The following is a 23649-nucleotide window of genomic DNA, read 5'->3' on the forward strand; positions in this document are numbered from 1 at the left end:
TCCTTGAACCTAATCACATCATCCCTCTAGTGACATAATCGCATTTCAGATACCTGACAAACAGCTCACATTTACAACCAGTTCACTATCCTGCATTCATGTGATGGTGATTTGTGACTTTTCTTGCCAGTTTCTGCAAGTAGTATTAATTAGGGAATGGATTTGCTTAACAATCATTTATGTAACAAACCATGGTGATTTGATGATCATAGTAAATGATCATAGTAAAAATGGTTGTAAATGTATGTCCAGTCATATTCTGATCACAATTGAAGTTGTAAATGGAGGAGAACTGTAATTTGGTGTTGATATGCATAGAATAAAACACTAAAATTAATTTATACTGTAAAAATGCAGGTTTTAAAATAGCACCATTACATGTTTCATTATTAACAATAACTATTGATATGTAGCCATTAGTTGTTATCATGGAATTTAAAATCATGATTAGGAAAAAATGCTTCAGACTTCATATTTGTGTCATTTGTCTGCTATTCAACAAGGTAGCCTAATTTTTTTGCAGCAGTATCTTCAGGCTTGAACAGAGCCCTAAAATTTGTCAGACTACTGAATGAATAGTAAAGAGTTGCTGCACTCATACATAGAACTTAATTATTTTTCTAAATCATTTTCAAAATGTAGACAACCCAGGTGATAGTAGGCTATCTCTAACTAATCTGTTGCATAAAATATTAATGAAAACTAGTTTTTATCTGTGCTGTTTTTTCAGTATGCAAACTATATACAGTTATCTTCATTACATTTTTATTGTATTATATCTATGAGATTCTGTTGTTAAAAAACTTTACATTGAACTGACTTAAGATTCAGAGACTAACAAAATTAGTCTTTTTTCAGGCTAATTTTTATTATCCAGTTATGATGACAAGAAGATGAATGGGATTGCATCATACCATTTATTGTTATCATGGGTAGTATGTTTGTATTGAGAAAAATCTACTGAATATGTCTTTTCAGTGGTCCTCGAAAACAAGGAAGAATTGGACAGTAGGCTTTCTCCAGAGATCTAAACAAACACAGTTATCAAATATAAATATCTTGTATTTCAAGAATACAAGATTTTCAAAAACTTTTGAAAAAGGAAAGTTAATTCAGAATCAATATTTGGGTCATATTTCAGACCTTTCATTTTTTCTTGCAATCTTAGTTCCTGTTCATCTTTTCAGCATTCCTCCTCTTTCCTTCATAGAAATCTCAATGTTTGGGTGAAAAGTTCAAACTAGTAACTCAAGGCCAAGATGTTGGTATAGATTCTGTAATTTGAAATCAGGATAGTAGAGGTTTTAAATAATTGGTAGTGTATTTAAATAATTTAAGTACTGAGTTGTGTGGACTCTGCAGTGCTTAAATGGAGACAGTGTATGCAGCCATTCTTTGTATTAAATTGGAGTGAAAGATGATTAATGAAAAAGGATTTCAGTTTAATTATGTTCTTCTTGGGTTTGGTATTTAGAGTTAAAAAGTGCTTGTGCTTACTTAAGGATATAAATCTGAAAACTGGCTGCTACTTATTGAAAATAATCCTTAAAGTATATTAAATGTATTTTTCAAAATATATGAAAGATTTTTCATTCATTCATTCAATTTGTATAGCCACAGTAAGTCTAATTTTACTGTCCATTTTTTTCAGGAAATCCTTTCTCAAGGAATTCTTCTCCCATTAATAAATCAGCTCAGTGATCCTGATTATATTAATCAGCATTTCATATGTATGGTAAGTTATTTAAAAAATTTTGGTACATAAAGCCAAACCTGGCAATGCAGGAACCAACAATTTTCAGGCTAAACAGATTAGTTAAGTAAATATATCTCAGCTTCAGCTGCCTCCTATTCTTGAAGACAGCAGCAAAATTGATTCAGAAAAAGCAGGGGTTAAAAAAAAAAATTCCTGGAGATGATGGGTGGATGCAGGATAGACAGATAACAGATAGATAAAACATGGATGGATAATTTGGATATATAAACATAGAGAAATAAATAGATATATAGAGAGAGATAAATAGATAAATATGTATGAAAGGATATATTTGCATTTGTAATATAAAGGTAAACCCAATTTTTCTTCAATTTCAAGTCTGTATTTATTATTGATAGTCCTTCCTTATCAACCACAATAGGCACCAGCAATTCTACCACTGCAGTCATTTAGCATCGTGTTACATGATCGGGCTGACATAAAACATCAATTCCTGCTAAGATCAGTAAACAAATAACTGGTGGTTGAAAGTGTGATGTTACATGATCACAACTTGCCATTTCCTGTCAGCTTCTTCATTGACTTTGCTTGTTGGAAGGTAGCTATGAAGGTAGTGAGATGCTGCTATCATCAATATGGGCTGGTTCCAAACACCCAAATCATGATCTATGACCATTGGGTTACCAGAACTTTGAAGACTAATCGTAAATCTTTGTTTTCATTTATAAGTTTGAACAATCACTGAATGAATGGTTAGTAAGCAAAGACTATCTATATTTGTATGTTGTTGTCTATATTTTCTAAATAAGAAATGAGTGAATATTGTAGATACAGAATTTGGCTACATTAGGGTTCATAGTTAGTGAGGAAAGACAGTTTTATAGGTAACAAATACCCTGATTGTGATTGTTGCCTATTTTCAACATTCGTGTACTTGATGTACTCATTTAAACCCTGACCTTCTCGATGAATATTTTCCTTTATTGAAATCATGGACTTCTCTAAGCAACTATATATATAAAAGGTAAAGGATTCCCTGTGGGTCTTACTCTGCTAGTTGTATCCGATTTTAGGGGATGGTATATAAATGCAGACTTTAAAAGCAAGTTCTTATTTATATATAAAATTCACATCTGAAAAATGTGTTTTTATAAACTTTTTCTTTCTCACATATTTCAGATTCGTGATTCAATTTGCAATTATGAGGCCTTTATGAACATAGTTAAAGTAAGTGATAAAATAGGAGAGTTAGAAGCAGTAAGAGATAAAGCCACAGAAGAACTGCAGTATCTTCGTTCCTTGGATACAGCTGGAGATGGTTGGTATTGTTATGTTTACATTTACAATTATTATAACCATAAGACGCAATTTTTTCTTCACGTAGGATTCTCTTAGAAGTTAGAAGGTTATAATCTTTCTTAAGGGACAAATTTTCTACTTAAGAATAAGATAACTTGAGAATTTTGAGAAAAGCCTGAATTTAAGATGTAGAATGAAGATGCAAGTAGCCTTGCAATTTTTAATTATGTCTCATATAAGCTTCTTGGATAGCTAGATAAATTTTCATAACTGACTTTTGTAATAATAAGAAATTTTCCTCTCTTGAATAACAAGCTATTTATGATTTTATCCCATTTTTGTTATGTCATGGAATTTAAATCTGCATATAAGCTTGCCAAGATGGGATATCATTTAGTTGGAAGCCATTTGCTATATGCATAAAAGTTCCATTAAGAAACTAATTCCAGTAGGCATTGTAAAGGGAAAAGAATTTTGTAGGTAATTGTATGCTGAGGAAATGCTTGTTCTGGCAAATTGTGGAATACAGTCTGGATTTCCAGGAGGAGTGGCATCTTTCCAGAAGGTAACGTGGCTAAAGAACTAGAAAAGTTTGGTCAATAATAGTAATAGTAGTAAAGTTGGAAGGGACCTTGGAGGTCATCTAGTCCAACCCCCTGCTCAGGCAGGAAACCCTACACCATTTCGGACAAATGGCTGTCCAGTCTCTTCTTAAAAACTTCCAGTGTTGGAGCATTTACTGCTTCTGGAGGCAGCTGTTCCACTGATTAATTGTTCTCACTGTCAGGAAGTTTCTCCTTAGTTCTAGGTTGCTTCTCTCCTTGATTAGTTTCCACCCGTTGCTTCTTGTCCTGCCTTCAGGTGCTTTGGAAAATAGCTTAATTCCCTCTTCTTTATGGCAGCCCCTGAGATATTGGAATACTGCTATCATGTCCCCCCTTGTCCTTCTCTTCGTTAAACTAGACATACCCAATTCTAGCAACTGTTCCTTATATGTTTTAGCCCCCAGTCCCCTAATCATCTTTGTTGCTCTTCTCTGTACTCTTTCTAGAGTCTCAACATCTTTTTTAAGAAGAAGATTAAAATGGCTCCTCCCTCACTATTCTCATAGTGCAGGGGTAGGCAACCCAAAATACTCAAAGAGCCACTTGGACCCGTTTCCCACCGAAAACAAAACACTGGGAGCCATAAAACTCTTTTGATATCTAAAATGAAGATAACAGTGCATATATAATTTTTTACCTTATATATATATATATATATATATATATATATATATATATATATATATTCAGATTTCTTTTTGCTGACAAATCTGAATTTGTAATGTATCGCAGTAGCAACTTGAGCCTGCTTAACGCCCCTCGTTGGGGGGGGGGCTGCAAGGCAAAAGTGATTATTAAAAAAAAAAAGTAGAACTGCAGTATAGCAGTTAAAATGCCAAGGTGCAATCGATCAAACCGGTCTGTATGTATGTGTGTGTGTGTGTGTGTGTCTGTATGTATATGTATGTATGTGTATGTATATGTGTGTGTGTATGTATATGTGTGTGTGTATGTATATGTATATGTATATGTATATGTATATGTATATATATATATATATATATATATATATATATATATATATATGTAGGTCTTTGGTTATTCGGGTTTTCTCCCGCGTAAAATTAGAAGTGTCTTGGCGACATTTCGACGAAGTCCCATTCGTCATCTTCAGGCTGGTGTTTTCAGCTTCAAGGAGCAATGTGTGGTTTTAGCTGTTTCTTCCTTTTAACTGCCTGTGGGGGTATGAACTGATTGGGTGGGAGCTTGGCTGTGTTCTGATTGGGTGGAGGTGTGTTCTGATTGGTTAGGAGCTTAGCTGTGCTCTGATTGGCTGGGGGGTTGGCTGTGCTCTGATTGGCTGGGGGAATGTTCTGTTTGGGTAGGGGCTTTGTTGTGCTCAGGTTAGTCTGAGTTGCAGAGGGGTTTAAGATGGTGGGCTGCCTTGCTATTTTTTGGCTTCACGTTTGTGGTCGTGCCTCATCTTCATGGTGGGTGTCAGTTTGCTTCATGTATGGAATGGAGGGGTTTAAAGTGGCTAATGATGCAGCTGTGGTCTGGCTTCTGGTTTGTGGTCATGCTTCATCATCGATGTGGCTTTGGGTTTGCTTTTTGCGTGGATGTGTGGTGGTGACATCCTGTGTGGTTTTTGGGTGTCATTTTTTGTTAAAGAGTCGTTTGTCAATAAGGGTGGATTTCCAAATGGCTGATAGGCGGGAGGTATCATCTCGTTTGTTCATGCTGTGTGGGCGTTTTTCTATCTCGATGGCTTCTCTGATTATTCTGTTATTAAAATGTTCAGTTTTGGCGATAGTTCTGATATTTTTAAAGTCAATTTCATGTTCTGTGGCTTTAAGGTGTTGGACCAGGGAAGATGTTGGTTCCTCTTTTTTGACTGAGTTCTTATGTTCTTCAGTACGTGCACTTATTCTTCTGTTGGTTTGTCCGATGATGTGTTGGGACAAGCAGTGCATGGGATTTCATATACTCCTTGATTTTCTAACTCAATTTTATCTTTGGGGGTTTCTTAGGATGGTGGATATTTTTCTGTTTGTGCAGAATGCTGTTTTGATGTTGTGTTATGGAGGATCTTGCTGATTCTGTCTGTGGTGCCTTTTATGTATGGGAGGCGGGCTTTGCCGTTTTCTTGTTCTCTGTCTTGGATTTTAGTGGGGGTTTCTTTTTGGATTAGGTTTGTAATCTTATTTCTTTGGAATCCATTGGATGTTAGTACATTGGTGAGAGTGTGTAGTTCGGTTTTTAGATGTTGTTCGTCAGCTAAGAGTTTTGTTCTGGAGATGAGTGTCTTGGCTACGGAGTTGATCTGTGCTGGGTGGTGGTGTGAGAGAGCGTGCAGATAGCGGTTTGTGTGTGTTTTCTTCTGGTAAATGGTGTGTCCTAGGGAGCCATTGGATTTCTTGTAAGACATCCAGGAAGGATGTTTCCATGGTGAACTATATTTTGGGGTGTAGGCTGTTGAGGTGTGTGAGGAAGTTGTCCAGTTTTTCTTTCCCATGTGGCCAGATTATGAAGGTGTCGTCTACATATCTGAGCCAGAGTTTGGCTCAGGACCTATGAAAAACCTGAAGTCCAAAGAGCTTCCATTTTATGCAACCTCGCATTCCTACGCAACTGCCGAGATCAAAATTTAATCTCCACATGTTTCCAGCTGAAATTCCACTCCAACTCTGCAGCCACCAAACGCATCCTGAAAAGAACAGAATTGGCCCTAATCAGAAATGAACTTCACACAAAAAGATTCCTCCTAGACCGAATTAACAAAGATCTCCTCACACTTCACCTCAAACTCAGCAACAAGATCCACTCCACACTTTGGGACAAATCCAAACAACTCGCCGTCTGGAGAGCCGAAACACAGACCACCCTCAAAACAGACACACACACCAACAAACTCTGAAGACTACAAGAACGCCAGAAACAAACCCCTCCTCCCTCACAGCCACACATGAAACAAACAGTGATTAACATCTCAGATAGAATCCTCACCAAAGCCGAAACCAATGTCCTTTCCAAAGGATTCAACTTTGCAGTCACTCCCAAACACATCCCTACTGAAACCATTATATGTGGAGTTGAAACCAGCCTGACCAAAATCAACCCCGATGACGCTAACAGAATCAGACTCGAAATCACCAACATCCTCTGCACCAGCAAGCCACCCAAAAACAACTTACCCAAAGAGGAACAGACAGCACTACGTAACCTGAAAGAAGACACCAGCATAATAATCCTACCAGCAGACAAGGGCAACACCACAGTGGTTATGAACACATCTGACTACCAAACCAAATTAACCAACCTACTCCAAGACTCCACATACAAACCCCTAAACACAGATCCCACCACCTACCTGGAAAAAATCACCAGATCCAAAATAAAAGCCCTCCCCATTAGCGAAGAGATCCAGCAAAGAATCATTCCCAGAGAGAAATCATCCAGATGCCCCAAACTCTATGGTCTCCCCAAGATACACAAAGAAGGAACCCCACTCAGACCCATAGTCACCTCCATAGGCTCACCTCTACAAAACTAGCCAAATTTCTCGCCAAACAACTACAGCCCTATGCAGAATCCATCACCTCACACGTAAAAAATTCATTCCATTTCTTAGAGATCATAAAGAAACAAAACTTACAGCCTAGCGACCTACTCGACAGCTTCGATGTCATATCCCTGTTCACCCAAGTGCCTATCAAAGAAGCCTTGACAGCTATCCAAAACAAATATAACCCCCCCAAACACATCTTATATCTGACCAACCACTGCCTATCCAACACATACTTCATCTATAATGGACAAAAATACAAACAAACAGAAGGAGCACCCATGGGATCACCCCTCTCACCTGTCATTGCCAACCTCTACATGGAACACTTTGAAATCCAAGCTCTAGAAAAATCTGATCACAAACCCAAACTCTGGCTCAGATACGTAGACGACACCTTCATAATCTGGCCACATGGGAAAGAAAAACTGGACAACTTCCTCATACACCTCAACAGCCGACACCCCAAAATACAGTTCACCATGGAAACAGAAGCTAATAACCAACTTCCCTTCCTGGATATCTTAGTCTACAAGAAATCCAATGGCTCCCTAGGACACACCATCTACCAGAAGAAAACACACACAAACCGCTATCTGCATGCTCTCTCACACCACCACCCAGCACAGATCAACTCCGTAGCCAAGACACTCATCTCCAGAAAAAAACGCTTAGCTGATGAACAACACCTAAAAACCGAACTACACACTCTCACCAATGTACTAACATCCAATAGATTCCAAAGAAATAAGATTACAAACCTAATCCAAAAAGAAACCCCCAGTAAAATCCAAGACAGAGAACAAGAAAACGGCAAAGCCCGCCTCCCATACATAAAAGGCACCACAGACAGAATCAGCAAGATCCTCTATAAACACAACATCAAAACAGCATTCTGCACAAACAGAAAAATATCCACCATCCTAAGAAACCTCAAAGATAAAATTGAGTTAGAAAATCAAGAAGTATATGAAATCCCATGCACTGCTTGTCCCAACACATACATCGGACAAACCAACAGAAGAATAAGTGCACGCATTGAAGAACATAAGAACTCAGTCAAAAAAGAGGAACCAACATCTTCCCTGGTCCAACACCTTAAAGCCACAGAACATGAAATTGACTTTAAAAATACCAGAACTATCGCCAAAACTGAACATTTTAATAACAGAATAATCAAAGAAGCCATCGAGATAGAAAAACGCCCACACAACATGAACAAACGAGATGATACCTCCCGCCTATCACCCATTTGGAAACCCGCCCTTATTGACAAACGACTCCCTAACACAAAAAAATGACACCAGACCCACACTCACAAAAACCACACAGGATGTCATCACCACACATCCACGCAAAAAGCAAACCCAAAGCCACACCGATGATGAGGCATGACCACAAACCAGAAGCCAGACCACAGCTGCATCATTAGCCACTTTAAACCCCTCCAATCCATACATGAAGCAAACTGACACCCACCATGAAGATGAGGCATGACCACGAACGTGAAGCCCAAAAATAGCAAGGCAGCCCACAATCTTAAACCCCCCTGCAACTCAGACTAACTTGAGCACAACAAAGCTCCCACCCAAACAGAACACTCCCCCAGCCAATCAGAGCACAGCCAACCCCCCAGCCAATCAGAGCACAGCCAAGCCCCTAACCAATCAGAACACACCTCCACCCAATCAGAACACAGCCAAGCTCCCACCCAATCAGTTCATACCCCACTGGCAGTTAAAAGGAAGAAACAGCTAAGACCACGCATTGCTGCTCGAAGCACGAAGCTGAAAACACCAGCCTGAAGATGACGAATGGGACTTCGTTGAAACGTCGCCAAGACACTTCCAATTTTACGCGGGAGAAAACCTGAACAACCAAAGACATATATATATATATATATATATATATATATATATATATATATATATATATATATATATATAGTGAATATATATATATTGTGAATAAAATTTGATCACCAGGAAAAGTTAAAACATTAAAAGTTTTAATATAAAACAAAAGTTTTAAGTATAAAACGTTAAAAGTTTTAAAAAATTAGCAACCTAGCTTTCGTTGGCTCCTGCCAACTTCATCAGGGCGTACATAAATCAATGGGAGTAAACATTTATATGTAAGTTAACGCCTGCGCTCGGCTTCTGGACCGCGTAATGGGCCCAGGTCGGCCAATCGTAGCATTAGTTGTAATTGCTGCATAATTGAGTGACTCATCTACTTGTATTATGCGTCCCTCATCAAAGTTAAAACAAGCTTCCGACTCTCCACTCATCCATATCCGTGGTCTAGGAGGATCCTCAATCTTATTCCAACTTGAGATGTCATCTCCACCACCAAGTCGTTTCCCCCTTCTCTCTTCCTTGGGAATTTTCGTGAGTTCAGAGCCCTCACCCCCTACATTATCCTGGCGTCTATCCTTAACATCGTGATGTTTATTATTACGGAGCCTCACTCTAGATATTCTGCATGTGCTCTCACTGCATGGCTCTCCCCCACGCACCATTTTCCCAGTCTTTCCAGTCTCGTTACACTCCATAACAGTTTTTCTCCTCTTTTTTAACTACCGTGAAAGATGCCAGGTGGAGTTTATGAATCAGTACTTCATGCAGTTAAACCAACATATTTGCTGGGCAATTAAGAATGTGAGTCAACGAACCACGACCAAGTTCCGAAATAGAATTGAGGGTTTACACAATTCTAACAAAGGCCACCCACCGGATAAGCTGGTTTACAACCTGTCCAGCCAATCATTGACTCAGGCCCAGTCCACCTTATTGCAACGTGATATAGGGTGCAACCTCACGGATGCTCACGCCCTGGACTTTGTGGCGGCGTTGGAGCCTGCCTTGCACTGCATCGAAAAGAGTGAAGACATCAAAGATACCATCAGACAGCATGAGCCACCGGCAACATCAGGCTCTGTCCAAAGAAGAATTGAAAGCTATGGGCGCAACTTAAAGAGGATGATTCTATCCTCGTGCTACCGGCTGACAAGAGGAGGGCCACTGTTGTCATGGATAGAGTACACTATGCTAGCAAGGCTTTGGAGCTACTCAGTGACACCATCGCTTATAGGGTCATGAGTGGGGACCCCATGGTGGCCCTTAAGAACCGGGTCAACAAAGTGCTCAGTGCCCTGAAACGTGGTAAGAGGATTGACGATCATACCCTTATGGGGATACGCCCCAGTGACATCGCTATGGCTAGGTTTTATGGGCTGCCTATGGTCCACAAGGAGGGTATCCCTCTTCGACCCATTGTTTCCTTTAGGAACACCCCGATCTCGGGCTTAGCTAAGTGGCTTAGCCATCGTATTAGCCACTTGGTCGATGATAGCCGCACTACCGTTAGATCGACTGAGGACTTTCTTGACAGGATTAGGACCTTGAGGATAGAGGATGATGAGGTGATGGTGTCTTTTGATGTCATCTCCCTCTTCACCTCTATCCCACAGGACCTGGCTGTCAAGACTGTTAATGATCTCCTCCACCGCAAGGGATCGGGCCAGTACCAGGATTCCCTCCGCCCTGAGGATCATAGAAGGGGAGAGCCACCATAAATCTTCTACCGAAGGAGTGATTACACGATCTCAGAAGGCGACACAATTAGCCGGGGTGAATGGTGGCATATTTACTGCACCAGGATCCACATCGCACTCCACATCGCACCCCACTTGGGGGAGGAGCGAAAAGAGCCAACTCACTAAAGTATACAAGCAACCATCTCTGGGGACTTTAACTACCTTGACAATCAGTCAACAGAATTTACAGTCCAGCCCCCGCAATGAGTTGGCAAAAAGGGGGAGAACAACTGTTACAGAGTGTAACGAGACTGGAAAGACTGGGAAAATGGTGCGTGGGGGAGAGCCATGCAGTGAGAGCACATGCAGAATATCTAGAGTGAGGCTCCGTAATAATAAACATCACGATGTTAAGGATAGACGCCAGGATAGTGTAGGGGGTGAGGGCTCTGAACTCACGAAAAATCCCAAGGAAGAGAGAAGGGGGAAACGACTTGGTGATGGAGATGACATCTCAAGTTGGAATAAGATTGAGGATCCTCCTAGACCACGGATATGGATGAGTGGAGAGTCGGAAGCTTGTTTTAACTTTGATGAGGGACGCATGATACAAGTAGATGAGTCACTCAATTATGCAGCAGTTACAACTAATGCTACGATTGGCCGACCTGGGCCCATTACGCGGTCCAGAAGCCGAGCACAGGCGTTAACTTACATTTAAATGTTTATTCCCATTGATTTATGTACGCCCTGATGAAGTTGGCAGGAGCCAACGAAAGCTAGGTTGCTAATTTTTAAAAACTTTTAACGTTTTATACTTAAAACTTTTGTTTTATATTAAAACTTTTAACGTTTTAACTTTTCCTGGTGATCAAATTTTATTCACAATATGTACACGCCCAGGAATCATGCTTCTATTTTTAGTATATATGTTTCCTGATGTTTTCACGGGTGTTTGTATGTAGGTCTTTGATCATTCGGGTTTTCCCCCGTGTCAAATTGGAAGTGTCTTGGCGACATTTCGATGAAGTCTCATTCGTCATCTTCAGGCTGGTGTTTTCAGCTTCGTGCTTCTTGAGGCAATGTGTGATCATAGCTGTTTCTTCCTTTTAACTGCCAGTGGGGGTATGAAGTGATTGGATGAGAGCTTGGCTGTGTTCTGATTGGATGGAGGTGTGTTCTGATTGGTTAGGAGCTTGGCTGTGCTCTGATTGGCTGGGGGGTTGGCTGTGCTCTGATTGGTTGGGGGAGTGTTCTGTTTGGGTGGGGTCTTTGTTGTGCTCAGGTTAGTCTAATGTGAGATGGTGAGCTGCATTGCTATTGTTTGGCTTTGCGTTCGTGGTCGTGCCTCATCTTCATGGTGGGTGTCGGTTTGCTTCATGTATGGATTGGAGGGGTTTAAAGGGGCTAATGATGCAGCTGTGGTCTGGTTTCTGGTTTGTGGTCGTGCTGATATGTATGTATATATGTATGTATATATGTATGTAGGTCTTTGGTTATTTGGGTTTTCTCCCACGTAAAATTGGAAGTGTCTTGGTGACGTTTCGACGAAATCCCATTCATATCTTCAGGCTGGTGTTTTCAGTTTCGTGCTTCTAGGAGCAATGTGTGATCGTAGTTGTTTCTTCCTTTTAACTGCCAGTGGGAGCTTGGCTGTGTTCTGATTGGGTGGAGGTGTGTTCTGATTGGTTAGGGTCTTGGCTGTGCTCTGATTGTATGGGGAGGTTAGCTACATACAAACACCCACAAAAACCTCAGAAGACAAATATACATACATACATACATACATGCATACATACATATTATAAAATTTGGATTGCTAACAAAGAATTAAGGGAGAATGGGATAGCTATTTCGAGTTTCTTAACTCTCTTCAGCCAAACTTACCCTTCTGAGATTCGAGCCTGGGCTGTGTGCATGTTAGGCAGCTGTATTAACCTCTAGGCCACAGGCTCTTTCTCACTTTGTCAGCTGTATCAGGGAGGGAAGAGACAGGGGGAGGAGATTTACTTTGAGTGTTTCTTGATGCACCCTGTTGGCCCAAATATGGGAGAAAAAGAAGAAAAAAGAAAAAGAAAGAAGATTTCTTTCTCCCATATTTGGGCCGACAGGGTGCATCAAGGAACACTCAAGGTAAATACATACATACATACATACATACATACATACATACATACATACATACATACATATCATAAAGGTAAAAAAGGATATATGCAGTATTATCTTCATTTTAGATATCAAAAGGGTCTCTCTGTCTCTCCTTCCTTCTCTTTCTCTCCCTCCCCCTCTCTCTTTCTGTCCTTGGTCTGCCAGTCCTCTTCCCCCACTCTCTTTCTCTCTCCCCCTCTGATCTTCTGGCAAGCTGGCTTCAAGCTGTTCTCCAACAAGCTCGGGTAGGCAACCTCGGCTCTTTTATGACTCATGGACTTCAACTCCCAGAATTCCTGAGTCAGCATAGCTGGGCTAGCTAGCTCTCTCTTGCCCTTCCTGCTTCCTGCAGAGATGCAGGAAAGGGAGGAGCTCTGCCCAAGAAGCTTTTCAGTTCCTTGGAGAACACTGTGAGTCCACTCTCTTTTTTACACACATACACACAGAGAGAGAGAGAGAGAGAAGCTCTGTCTCTCTCTGCAAATGGCAGAGGAGGCTGGGAGCCACAGGGAAGGCTCAAAGAGCCTCATGCGGCTCCAGAGCCGCAGGTTGCCGACCTGTGTCATAGTGTATTTCTAGCTATGCAAATAGTTATTTTAGTCTGACAAGATTCCATTTAAAAAAAAAATTTGTTTTCTTCAGAGAGTTTTGATTGTTTTCTCCTACTCTGTAGTCTTGAGCAATACATTTATAATTTATTAGGAATTTAAATGGATGTGTTTTATCCTTTTAAATCTTACTTTTTCTTTTCAGATATTAACCATATTAAAAATCAGATAAATAGCTTACTCTTTGTTAAGAAAGTATGTGATTCAAGAATACTAAGGCTACAGTCAGGAAAAGTAAGTATGTTTAATGTAATGTATCTGAGCCAACTATGAGACTTGATTTTCTAAATCAAATAATAGAGCTCAGTATTATTAGACTTTTTTGTATTGTTTTCAATAGCTGCTGTATATCAGTAACTTGAATTTGTCAGGTTAGGTTCTCATTTCAAATCCATCTAAAAAAGAGTTATTAGTTTTGCTATATATCTGATTGTTACTGAACTGAGATCCTGGCTCAAGATAAAGAATCTACTGCCAATCCATTATCAAGCAAACTTTTATTTTTGAATCTCTATATTTAAAATCTTGAAAGACAACATTCCTGATTTTGATATGTAGCAAAAATAAGGCATGTTGTATAAATATTGCATAGCCATGTCTATTAATGTATTGTATCTTTATTCAGGAAATAGATACTGTGAAACTGGCTGCAAATTTTGGAAAACTTTGCACAGTCCCTCTGGACAACATTCTAGTAAACAATATTGCACTACAGTTTTTTATGGGTAAGAAAACAATAGTTAGAAATGCATGATTAAAACTAGCATTGTAATAGGATGCTATAGGTATGCATGTATTTACCTAAAAATAAATAAATGTAATTGATGTGAGGACTTTTTTGATCCCATCTATTTTAGTAGGTTTGCTTTTTTTTAATATGCCAAATGAACAGATGACTGTTCCTCTTTCCCAAATATCCACACAGTTAAGTTAGTTCTAGACCAGGGGTGTCAAACTGCCGGCCCATGGGCTGGATGTATCACACGGAAGCTATGCCCACCCCAGCTCCAACAAGGGGAAAAAAGTCACAATATGTCATGACACATCACGCGCCACGGCAAGTTTGACACCCCTGCTTTAGACCATAGAAATGGAAAAAAATCTGTCATTGACTAGAATAAGTTTGAGTATTTTATGCGATTGGATAAAGTTTAGATGGTATTAGTCTTTCATCCATTAAAAATATAAAGCAAAATAAAATAAATCAACCTACTGAGAGTTGCATACAAGAATTTAAAAAATATCTTCTATTTGAACATTCATATCAATGAATCTGAATATGAAATTAATAAAACATTTTCAGTTCAGAAAAAATTGCTTTACTCATAGTACTCTGTTGAAATATGCTTGACTTGGCTGCATTATCTCAATATAAAAATTTGAATAGCTTGAATGTTTCATGTATTATCAGGCCACATCTTTTTTTATTTTTTATTTTATTTTTTATTAGGTTTTTATCATGTTTACAGTTCTTAAGTGCTTAATAAACAATGTGTTGTCTGGGTCTTAGCTTAATATATATTAAAATTCTAATTTCTACTCTGTTTTTCCAGCCACTGATAAAATACATCCCATTTTGAAAATATTCTGTATCTTTTTTTTTCTTTAATCTTCAATGTAAGTCTATCCATTTCTGCACATTCCAGTATTTTCTTAATTATGTCATCTTCAGATGGTGTTTCTTCATTTTTCCAATGTTGCACAAAAACAATTCTTGCTGCGGTTAATACATGTACCATTAAGTATACATTTTCTTTCTCATATTTTCCTGAAATTATACCTAATAAAAATAGTTTCGGCTTAAAATTTACACGTATTCTTAACATTTTTTAACCAAATATGAATTTTTGTCCAATTTTTTTTCCTTTAGGGCACATCCACCAAAGATGATAAAACGTGCCTGGGTTTTGCCTACATTTCCAACAATTGCTAGATATATTTTTAAACATTTTTGCTAGCCTAGCAGGTGGTAATTTTGTATAAATTTTCTTTATATGCAGTTGACATTGTTATTTTATAGTTTTCCCCAAAGGTTTTGCCAGTTTTTTAACCCTATATTGTGCCCAAATATTGTTCTTCCCATACCATAGAAAAGTATGTCATCACAGTTGTAGGTCATGTCCTTCTAAGTATAATAGCCTTTTATGTCTAAGAGTAATCCATTCCTTTAACAATGCACATGCTTGGTAGTATAAAAACTAGTCCAGGAGTCCAAAGCCTCCATTTTCTTTAGATTCTTGTAACAATTTCAGTCTAATTCTAACTTTCTTCCTTGCCAGATAAATTTCAAAATTGATGCATTTATCTCACCAAAGAATTTTTTCTCTATTTTTATAGATATTGTTTGGAATAGGAACAGAATACCGTGGCTATTCTTCCTAATATTGACAGGTGTAAATTTTTCCATTTTTCCAAGTCTAATTTTATTTGTTTTAATAGTTTTATATTATCTTCTTTTATTGTTGCGCATCTTGCTGTTAGGTATATTGCCAAGTATTTAATTTTCTTAACTATCTGGAGATCTATTTTGTCTATCTATTTCTGTTTGTCTGTAAGATTCTTAACTATAACTTTAGTCTTTTCTCTGTTTATTTTCAATCCTGCTACTTCTCCAAATTCTTCTATTTTTTCCAATAATTTAGAGCTTGTCTCTTCTAGTATAAATACCAAATCATCCGCAAATGCTTGTAGTTTATATTTTTCATCTTTTATCTCCATTCCTTTAATTTTTGGGTTTTGTCTGACATATTCAGCGCTTCCAAAGTTAATATAAATAGCAGTACTGTGTATGCCGGCGTACAAGGCGACCCGGCATATAAGATGACCCCCGTCTTTGGCGCCGAGTCGCATTCCTAGAACGTCGTCTTATACGCCGGAAACTACCAGTATTTCCGGTGTATAAGATGACTCGGCATATAAGATGACCCCCGTCTTTGGCACCAATTTTAACGCTTGCGGAAGTCGCCTTATACACCGGCATATACGGTATATTAACCTATTCTGTAAAGTCTCCATTTACAATTGTTTTGGCTGTTTGTCTAAAATATATTGTTTTGATTATGTTTATACATTTTTCTTCAAAGTCCATCCAATTTAATTGTTGTAAAATGAATTGCCAATTTATGTTGTCAAAGGCTTTCTGTGCATCTAGGAAAATTAATGCCATTTGTTTCCCTGGATGCATTTCATAATATTCCAATGTATCCAATTCTTAAATTATTTTTTATTTGTCTCTTTGGTAAAAATCCATTTTGATCTGGATGGATAAATTCAGTCAAAAATCTTTTCAATCTCTCTGCTGTTATTGAAGAAAAAAAAATATAATCTGTGTTTAGTAATGATATTGGTCTGTAGTTCTTTATCTGAGTCAGATCTGAGTCTTCTTTTGGAATTAAGGTAATATTAGCTTCTGCCCAGGTATTTGGTAGTTTGGCCTCTGATAGTACCTCATTACAGGCTTCTTTCATTGATAGGCTTAATGTGTCTTGTAGACATTTATAGAACTCTGCCAGTATCCCATCTGGTCCTGGAGTCTTATCATTTTTTTTTGTCTTTTTATAGCCTCCTCCAATTCCATCATTGTTATTTTTTCATTTAACATATTTTTAAAACTTTCAGGTATTTTTGGTAATTTGGCTTTTTTCATATATATATAATTTTATTTATATATAATATATATATATAATTTTTCATAAAATTCTTTAACTATTTTTTTATTTTCAGTTGAAATTGTAAACATTCTTTCCCATCTTGTAGTTTATTTATCAATTTCTTCTCCTTTTCTTTTTTCAATTTATAGGCTAACCATCTACCCGGTATATTAGCATTTTCAAAAAAGTTTTGTTTTGCCCTTTTAAATTGTTGGGCCATTTCTTCAGCTTCTATTAAGTTTATGTTTTATTATCTCCATTTGCTTTTTAAAAAAATTCTTTTGTGGGTCTGCTTGTAATTCTAATTCCAGTTTTTTAAATTCTTTCTTTAACTTCGTTTGTTGTTGTTGTTTTTCCTTATTCTTTTTTGCCATATAAGTTATAGCTAAGCCTCTGAAGTACGCTTTGGCCCTATCCCAACATTTTGAAGCGATCTGTCTTCTTTCTTATTTTCTTTAAAAAAGAATTCTATTTCTTTTGCTGCTATTTGTATACATTCTTTCTCTTTTAATAAAGCTTGATTCAATGATCATCTATTTTTTATTTATTCCTTTCCAAGTCATCTTTATCAAATTATGATCTCCCCATATATTGGTTTATATCTCAATATATTCATTCTTATTTCAGAGGATAACCATATCATATCAGTTCTGGCCCACAATTTGTGCCTATTCGAATAAAATGTATACTGAGATTTTTTTGGATTTTTTTCTCTCCACATATCCTGTAAACAGATTTCTTCTGCCATTTTGAAAAAAGCCTTAGGTAGTATATTTCTTCCTTTTTTCCCTATTTTGCTGCTTTTATAGTTTAGCTTTTCCATCTACAATTGCGTTAAAATCTCCTACTAAGCAAATGTCTTGATATTCTGTTTTCACTACTTCCTTATGTAGTTTTTGGTAAAATTCTTCTTGTTTATTATTTGGTACATATATTACTACCATCAATGTTTTTTTTTTTTGAAACAAATTTTATTGGTTTTTTAATTCTTAGAACAAAGTGCTTAAGACACACCATGGTGCTGGGGTAATCAAACATCCAGAAATAAAGCCATATATGAATAACTCAAATCAATACATCAAATATTCCCTCTCTATTTCCCTCAAATAGCTTAATATATTTAAGATAATCAATTTCTAATTTAAATTTCTATTAATCCTAAACCTGTTTTGGAGCTTTATAAATTTACAATTATCATAATCAAATTTAACTTTAAATAAACACATTATCAATTCAGGTATCCCTTCCAGGTATATTCTAGTTCCTTAATTTTAATACAAGTCTTGTTTATTTCTTCTTCCACTAATATTTCCTAATTAAAATAAAATATTAGTCTACCTATACATATCTAATCCATCCATCAATCAATCTCTTTAAAATAACAAGATAATATCAAACCTTAAATCATTTCAGTCCATTGGACGAGATTCAAATTTCATTCAGTTAATTATCATACCTAATAACATCCATATTATCAAACAAAAACATCATCTTACTAAATTAACATTCGATTAATTATTAAGTCAATCCAGATCTAAAACATCTCTTCAAGTTTCTTCATTCCATTATATAATAGTTTTCATACAAATAAACCTATTATTCCAAAAAATACATTCTTAATCTATTTAATATATATATTCTAATAATCACCCATTTTTCTCTTACTTCTAACACTAAATCTTAATCCTTAAATCAGTCCATAATTCTAGAGTGCCTTTGATCCATTACATATAATTTTAAATTTCTCTTTTCAGTTCTTTTTGTGCCAGGCAGGTTTCCATAACAAAGCTTCCCTTTCAGCTGATAGGTCTCTCTTTGTTGCTTGTAATATCCTTTGAGACAGTAAAAAGCATCCTGTCCTCTGCATTGGGCATCTATTTTTCTTATCCATAAAGCCTCGTTGCTTTAAAGGTTCAAATCTCAGTCTTTGATTTTTCTGATCCCTGAAGATATAGATGAAATGCTTGTAAGGTAAAATAAGTTCCTCTTTAATCTCAATTGATTTCTCTTCTAGTATGTTTTGGTTTATAGAATGGTCAGATGTAGTCTGAAAGTCAGTTTGAAGGTTTGGAGTGGAGTTTCTGGCTCTTAATTCTGTAGTAATCTCTTTCATTGTAGCACATATTTCTTCAGTAACCTCATAAATCTTTTCCAATATAAGTTTACAGTTTAATTGTGAATAAGGTTTCTCCGTTTTAATAGTAGTTGAAGAGAATCCCTTTTTTCTTTTAGTGGAGGCTATAATTAATAAAAGTTAAGCAATATCCACCCCCACAATTCCCACAGCTGCATCAGCTTATCTTTTCTCTTCAAGAATAGTTTGAAGGTCAAGTCCATCTCATCTCCAAACAATAATCAGCAGTTGCAATATTAACTTTTTGCCACTAGATGTCCTCAGTAGATTAAAAAATCTTTTCCAGACACCATTTTCCCCCTTTTTTCTATCTTTTAAAGGAAAAGGTGGAAAAAGAAATAATCTTCCAGTGTAAAATAATAATACAGCTCCTAGAAAAGAGGTTTTTTCTGTACCCAAAGTAAATGAAAATAAAGTGTAGTCTTTAAAACTTTTTGTTCTATCCTTTTGTTGAGCACCTTTCTTTCCACACATACAAAAGCTGCTTTTTCAAGACAGGGAAATAATTCCAACAAAGCTTTTACAGGCAAAAAAAACCCAGAATAGGGTGAAGAGAGGAGCAGAAGGGGTCTCAGCCGGATCATCCGCGGTAGGTCTATTACGCATAGATGTAGTTGTAACTTTTGGCTGGTGCAGCAGGGTAATCGGTCATCTTGCAGGACGATCTTTGCTCTGTCAGCCCTAAGGAATAGCTGGAGCCACGAGAGAAGCTGCCGCCCTTCTGCAGTCACCAGCAAGCCTCCTCGGTGGTCGCCCCTCAAGGGCGACTTTCAACTCACTAAAGGGTCTCCGGCAAAGAAAACCTGGCCGGTGTGGAGATGAGTCTCCAGACATGACCAGCGTTGCCAGGTACTGGAACCAGAAGTCCAGTGTCTGTTTTTTATTTATCATTTTTCCACCATTAATATTCTTCCTTTTTCATCTGCATAGACTTGTTTAGAATCCATTGTCTCTTTAATATATAAAACTACTCCTCTTTTCTTTTGTTATGCTAATGAGAAGTAGAGTTTCTCAGTTTGGGGGCATTCCAAAAGTTTATATGTTGTCTTTTTATATGTGTTTCTTGGAGGCAGACTATATCCATTTTTAGTTTTTGTAATCGTGTATAAAACAAATTCTTTTTGAGGGAGAGTTCAATCCATTTATATTCATTGAGAGAATCCCGTTTTCCTTCTCAATTTTCTTTACTTATATTTAGGTTTTATTTTCCTAGTTGTTCTTGCCTGTTTTTGTTCTCCTACCTTTGCTCCTTCTTTGTTCTCCTACCTTCTTCTTGATCTATATTTACTATTTCTTCTTTCTCTCTTAATACAGCTATTTCTTCAGGTGCTACTTCTCCCTGTTTTCTACATTCCCTATCTGAAGTTCTGGACTTTTTTCTTCAAGGAAAGCTCTGTGTCTCTCACAAAATTCCATTGCTTTGAAAATGGAATCCAGTCTTTATCTCTTAGAATCCCAATCTCTTCCGGGACCAGCCATCTAATGTTCACTCCTTTTTCAATTAGTTTTTTGGTAAAAAATTGATAATTCTTTTCGTGAGTCTCTTATCCTTCTAGGAATCTGTTTCAAGACCACAGTTTCTTTCTCCAGCATGTAAAGGAATGTAGAATCCACAGATGGGTTGATTTAGTTTTCTAGCCCAATCAGACCAAACAATCAAAGTTGCCACGCCTCTGCAGGGTCTGACCATCCCCCAGTTTCGTTTGGTCTCAGCCCTGAAGAGACGTGAGAATTTGGCTCCCAATTTAGATTCAGAAAGGTAGTTATTGCCATTTGTGGATTCTCTAACCTTTTTTTCCTTCTTGGGGGGGGGAATTGGTTCAGCTCTGGGCTCAGTGCTGCACCATTTCTTCTCTCTTTAATCAATTCCCTTCTCTGTTGAGTTTTTCAGAGGCAGACAGCTCATTACAGACAGCTGCCTCATTACAATCCACCCCCCACCCCCTCCCAGGATCTTTGCTGTGAATATGAAGCTTTAAACTATTAGTTTTCAGCTGAAAACTCTCAAATCACCTTCCTGGGTTCATTACCAATTCAAACAACCTGCGGGTGCCATTTTGAGCCTCTAGAAGGCTCAATCCTCACATTACTCAAGTACTTCTTTGTTACTGTTGATTGTCAGCTGTAAATTACCCAAAAAACCCACAGGTGAACTGTTTGACTAGAAGAACTTATTACCAGATTACTTGCAGAAAAGGATCTTTTCTCTCAGCTTGTTTTATCTCTCATTAGATTGTTGCGGCCGCCATTTTGGGCTCCGCCCAATCGCACACATTAAATTGACTGCTTTGACCTAATTACAGCATTTTCAGTCACAAAGCAACTTACTTATTTGGTGATTCTCCCTACATGGGGGGGGGGTGGAAATAGGAGTTCTAATTACACTCTTTTAGGTCTTCATTACCTCGTGCTTCAGCTGCTTAATAGGAGCCATCTTAGGTTACCTAGTGGACATAGGGAAAATACCTTGAGGCTCTCACTCCATTTTATCTAGTAATATTGCAGACTGTGTGACTTACCAGTACCTTTCAAATATCCAGCGCCAACAGATTAGGCTGCTGCTTGCCTTGCCTGTTTTCCGCTGTCTGCATAGTGGTCAGCACTTACTGTCCTAGCCGTCACTAAGTGAGACACAAGGGTCAAAAATAAATAAATAAAAATTGAAAATTAATTAATATAAAACAGAATTAAGATAAACAAGATGTATATCTATATTCATATATAGACTTATCTTTAATTGACATTTGATACTTTTTCAGCCAAATTCTCTCTCTATTACAGTGGGCCTGAAAAATTGAACGTGTAGGACAGCCCCTGAGCGTAGCGTGGCTTATATCATGTAGTGACTCCGTGCTTAACGATGGGCCAGACCTCACAGACCCTCGTGCAGGCCTGTACCACCCAGGTGGGCCATGGCCTTCCTTTCTCCTACAGACCAAGGGCCGATTCAGGGATCTCCTGGTGAAAACCTGCCCTTTCTTCTCCTGCAGAACAAGACTGATCCAGGGATCTCCTGGTGAAAACCTGCCTTTTCTTCTACTGCAGTACAGGCCCGATCCAGGGATCTCCTGGTGAACACCTGTTGTTTCTTTCCTATTGTTTATTTCAATATGGCGGATAACACCGTTTCACAGGCTTCCACCTCCAGTGGAAATGTAAAACGCAAGCCATCCAGTCAGGATACACCTGCAAAAGCCAAGGCCAAGGTCAAACGGACCTCTAAGGCCGATGACAAGCAAGCAGATAGCAGACATAGGCTCCTGGAGCAACAATTATCCAAAGCCCTCTTTGAACAAGAATTAAGATTACAGGTCCAAGATTCAATTCCAGCTGCTAAGCCAAGACCTTCCTCAGTGTCTTGTGGGTCTCAGGGGGAGGTTACTACAGTTGTCCCTCCCCCAATCCCATCAGCATCTTTCGCGCCAACGGCAGCGGGTCTTCAGGGCCCCGAACATCCTTCATTTACTGCCCAGCTCCAAGCCATGATCTCACAGGCGGTGACTCAGGCAATGGCGGCTTCAGGGAGGGCCATTCCGGTCCAAGGACCATCAAACCTCCCTATGCCCACGGAAACTATGCATCCCAGGGAGCCTATGTCACCGTAAAAATTGACTGGTGAAACCACAGACAATGGATCAGGATGGACAGAGTTCTGACCCACTGTTTTTCGGTCAAGAAGAACCTACACCTCAATCTGAAGGGAGCAAGATATCAGATTATTCCGCACAGATACCGGAAGGAGGCATGTGGTCAGATGGGGAAGACATTCAGGTGGAGGCCACTCCTATGGTAGGGGTGTTTAATCCAAATTCCTTCTATTCTCTTTTACAAAAGGCCTATGTCACCGTAAAAATTGAACTGGTGAAACCACAGACAATGGATCAGGACTCTGGACAGAGTTCTGACCCACTGTTTTTGGAACCGGTCAAGAAGAACCTACAGATACCTTGCCCCCCCATTTTTCTCAAATCCATTCAGGATCAGTGGGGATCTCCTGGAAGTTTCTCTGCTCTTGGGGGATTAGATCTTAAGCTCTTAGATACGGTCCCTTCCCTCAACTATGTCCTCAAAGTTCCGGGTGTAGATGAGGTTCTTGTCCCCATACTGTCAGACACCAAAATCCCAGGAGATATGTCGGAGGCCCTTAAGGCTGAGGACAAGAAATCTGAGATTTCCCTCAAAAGGACCCATCAGGCATTGGCTTGGGCTATAAGAGCCTCAACATCTAACTCCTTCTTCGCCAGAATCGCATTAATCTGGCTCAGGGAATTACAGGCCAGAATATCCCCAGACGAAGTAAGGGTTCACCAGAATGTCACTAAACTAAAGGCCGCACTGGAATACATGGCGGATGTGTCTCTGCAGTTGGCCAAATATTCAGCTCGGGCCATAGCTTCCAACGTGGCCGCACACTGGTTGTTCTGGCTAAAAAATTGGAAGGC

At 38.4% G+C, this 23649-nt stretch overlaps 1 protein-coding gene across 6 annotated transcripts in view; it reads left to right on the plus strand.

The window, feature by feature from the left end:
- The window catches only part of SNX13 (sorting nexin 13), a 137881-nt gene that overhangs the window by 80270 nt on the left and 33962 nt on the right, over window positions 1-23649 (plus strand). For 5 of the 6 annotated variants that reach the window (XM_039332663.1, XM_039332671.1, XM_039332644.1 and 2 more), the window contains 5 exons: window positions 1652-1735; window positions 2897-3035; window positions 13569-13657; window positions 14049-14148; window positions 15761-15814. In XM_039332663.1, the coding sequence (XP_039188597.1) occupies window positions 1652-1735; window positions 2897-3035; window positions 13569-13657; window positions 14049-14148; window positions 15761-15814 (466 nt within the window). The remainder of the gene's footprint in view (window positions 1-1651; window positions 1736-2896; window positions 3036-13568; window positions 13658-14048; window positions 14149-15760; window positions 15815-23649) is intronic. The other variant, XM_039332653.1, reaches the window with a different exon arrangement.

The sequence above is a fragment of the Crotalus tigris genome, unplaced genomic scaffold (genome assembly GCF_016545835.1).
Source record: "Crotalus tigris isolate CLP2741 ecotype Arizona unplaced genomic scaffold, ASM1654583v1 scf7180000017624.2573661763:2888555, whole genome shotgun sequence".
Lineage (NCBI taxonomy): Eukaryota > Metazoa > Chordata > Lepidosauria > Squamata > Viperidae > Crotalus > Crotalus tigris.